Source organism: Perca fluviatilis, chromosome 4 (assembly GCF_010015445.1).
Source record: "Perca fluviatilis chromosome 4, GENO_Pfluv_1.0, whole genome shotgun sequence".
NCBI lineage: Eukaryota > Metazoa > Chordata > Actinopteri > Perciformes > Percidae > Perca > Perca fluviatilis.
In genome coordinates this window covers 28,773,219-28,776,557 of record NC_053115.1, presented here as the reverse complement: position 1 = coordinate 28,776,557, position 3,339 = coordinate 28,773,219, and the positions used below count along the sequence as shown (strand labels likewise).

At 39.0% G+C, this 3,339-nt stretch overlaps 1 protein-coding gene across 1 annotated transcript; it reads left to right on the top strand.

Annotated features, from left to right (window-relative positions):
* The first annotated feature begins 976 nt into the window (after positions 1 to 976).
* LOC120557434 (transcription factor HES-5-like) lies at positions 977 to 2,650 on the top strand. Its single transcript, XM_039797756.1, has 2 exons — positions 977 to 1,106; positions 1,220 to 2,650. The coding sequence occupies exons 1-2, from the start codon at positions 984 to 986 to the stop codon at positions 1,640 to 1,642; spliced, it is 546 nt and encodes a 181-aa protein (XP_039653690.1). The 5' UTR covers positions 977 to 983; the 3' UTR covers positions 1,643 to 2,650.
* The last annotated feature ends 689 nt before the right edge of the window (positions 2,651 to 3,339 follow it).

Sequence of the window (3,339 nt, the reverse complement as noted above, 5' to 3'; positions counted from 1 at the left end):
AAAACCTCCCACCCTCATGAGGGCTGAAGTTTTGATCCAGTTAATGGTCAGTAATCATTACAGGAGGTTCACAATGTACGACAATGACTGGAAACTGAAAATATGAGAGGATAAATCACGGTGATACTTTAGGATAGATTGTTCACCAACATTTCAAATTGTACAGACTGTCAGAAACAGCCAATGGTGTTCTTTCCCTCCAGATGGTTGGTGACGTCAGGCTCTGTTTCTAATACAACACACAGCCAGCATCTGTCACAGAAGCTCCATTCAAAGTCCTTTTGTTGTTCATTGACCAGAGCATTCAAGGAGTCAGTGTGGGAAACTGAGACCAACTTTCTACCCACACTGACTACAAGACACAAGTCAGAAGAATGTGAAACATCTTGACAGCAAACTGATTGTTGTTCTCAAGTTTTTAAAAACATTATAGGCATCCCACTATTTTTAATACCTGAAAAAAAATCAAATTATAGAAATATTAGTTTAATTTTTTTAATTCATGAAAAAGCCAAATTTAATGAATTGAAAAATGGAAACGTATAATTAAAATATTAAATTCAAAAGTGAGAATAAATTACATTACGATGGTACTTGTAGACTAAATTATAGTAATATTAAGTCTAGAGTCGTAACTAATGTACCCTAAATGTGATGCAGATCATGGCGTGTGGTCTTCAATGTGCAATAGTCATTGATCTCAGCATGGGCGCGATCTCGAAGCTCATTGATCTACTAGCGAGCAATCTCCGGGTCACCACTTTCCCAGATTCACACAGAGCTCTGTGAGTCTCTCTCCATCACCCCCTCCTCCAGTCCTCCACCTGTTCCCCTGAGATCTAACCATTGTCCTCACATCAATAAAACCATTCGGAGTGTGGCGTCATGATTGTGTCACCAAGCTCTCTGATTGGCTGAGACTGTGAGAAACTCCAGCCAGACCCACACATTCATATGGAAATGTGGGACTATAAATAGGAGGGATGAAGCCAGCAGAGATCAGATTCTCTCTACAGAGACCTCTACAGCACAGAGATCCAGACATGGCACCTACAATCACTGCAGCAATGACCGATTCTCAGGAGCATCTGACTCTGACCCACAAGGTAAATTGAAGTTTCAAGAAGATTTAAATATTGTCAATGAGACATTGTCTTTGTTCTTGCTAAAACTTCACTCCAGAATAAGTTTATTAATGACTTTATTCTTCTTCCTGCAGCTCAGAAAGCCTCTGGTGGAGAAGTTACGCAGAGAGCGAATCAACAGCAGCATTGAGCAGCTCAAGTCTCTCCTGAGTCCAGAGTTCCTCAAACAGCAGCCAGACTCCAAGCTGGAGAAAGCAGACATCCTGGAGATGACAGTTTTTGTCCTGAGACGGCTGCAGCAGCAGAATCAACATGTGGACTCAGCAGCTGTCAGTCAGGGCTATTCCAGATGTGTCCAAGAGGTGACACATTTCCTGTCCAAAGAGCAGGTGAAGACCCAGTCCCAGAGAAGACTGCTGAACCACATCAACAAGCTGCAGTCTTCCTCTGATAACAACCTGAGAGAGGCTGACTTCTCTCTTCTGAGCTCCACAGTCCAGACCAGCATCACCAAAGAGAAGAGTCCAGTCAACAGCGCCGTCTGGAGGCCGTGGTAGACACCTACAGACTGGAGTTACTACCAGACAAACTGAGATGACCATATTGGTCAAAGATTACTGGACTCAAGTCTTTCAAATGTTATGGACTTGTTCTTCTGATTGTACAGAAGGTTGTAGTTTGTGTCTGTTTTCTTTCTGTAAGATGACATTTCCTGAGGAAATGACATCACCAATATCTTTCAACTTAAGAAAGAGAAGATCTGGTCATGCATGTTGCATGAAGCAAATCGGATTGCATCAGCAATTGTTATAATAGCTCACTGTACTTCATGTATTGGTGCTATAAGCTATGGTAACATCTTTTATCTTTTGATTGTTATTGATCATTTTGATCAGAAACTTTAACTGTCCTTTTTATGGACATATTGTCCCCATGGACTTAGCTCACTTTAATCTCTCCGATTACTCAAAACTGATCTGTTGTTAGATCCAAATGTTTCTCTTTTTTTCTAAATGTCACAATTTCCCTGTGATACTTTTATGACTCCCTCCATGTCATGTGTTGGCAGATGGAGATGTTTATTACCTCTTGATAGGTATTGATGATTTTGAATTATCAAAATATTATTTGTCCTTTTTATGGACATTTATCATAATGGGCTTTCCCTCACTTTGTGATTATTGAAAAATTATCTGTTTTAAGATCACAATGTTTATCCTTTCACTGTAAAAGGTTTCTTTAATGACACACTGTCACAGTTTTCCAGTGACAATGTTATTGTTTAAGACGTAATTGAATTCAGAGGTTATTAAGAACAATGTGACCTGTTGTAAGGTCAGTTTTTACTAATTTTGTCTTTTGTTCATGAAGTGAAAATGTGTTAAACATTTTGGGGGAAAAAAGAAAAAACTGAGAACTGTGTCCTCAAATATTGTAAATCTAAATTGTTGTTCCTTTACTCTCTCAGAGTACAGTGTGTCTTGTAGAAATCTACAAGTTGTTGTGATGTATCATCACCTCTAGTTGGAGCTTTCAGACTTTGTGGCTAACTATTCATTGGTGAATAAACAAAAACTGCCAGCTGAAACTTTTGTTGTCTTGGGTTATTTTTCTTCATACGTGCCCTTATGATGATAAAAATGTGATTCTGTGTGATTCAGCTAACATTGCGAGAGTAAGGTACTGCCTGGAAAGGTGGCCTGTTAATCACAGAGCTGACAGAAGCAGACACCCATTCACACCTATCTATGGGTAATTTAGAGTCACCAGTAAACTTAACCTGCATGTTACTGGACTGTGGGGGGGAGCCGGAGCACCATGAGAAAACACACACACACACACACACACACACACACACACACACACACACACACACACACACACACACACACACACACACACACACACACACACACACACACACACACACACACACACAGGCACAGAGAGAACATATAAACTCTAGGGCTGCAACTTACGATTATTTTCATTGTCCATTAAATTTACTTTGTTAGTTGATCTATAAAATGTCAGAAAATTTGTGAAAAATGTTGGTCATTTTCTATTTTTTTCACTGTTTCGAAAAAACTAGAAAATACTCACATTTTAAAAGCTGGAACCAGATAATTAAAAAAAATGACAAACTGATTATTAAAATAGTTTGTAAATAATTGAATAATTGACGACTAATTTATTCATTGATTAATCTTTGTAGCTCTAGTAAAGTCTACACAGAAAGCCCCAGTCAGTTTGA

Bases quoted from the DNA above. Each gene is read 5' to 3' on its own strand.
- LOC120557434 (XM_039797756.1), top strand. From the start codon at position 984: ATGAAGCCAGCAGAGATCAGATTCTCTCTACAGAGACCTCTACAGCAC. The intron at 1,107-1,219 runs GTAAATTGAAGT...TTCTTCCTGCAG, and splicing joins ATCTGACTCTGACCCACAAG to CTCAGAAAGCCTCTGGTGGA.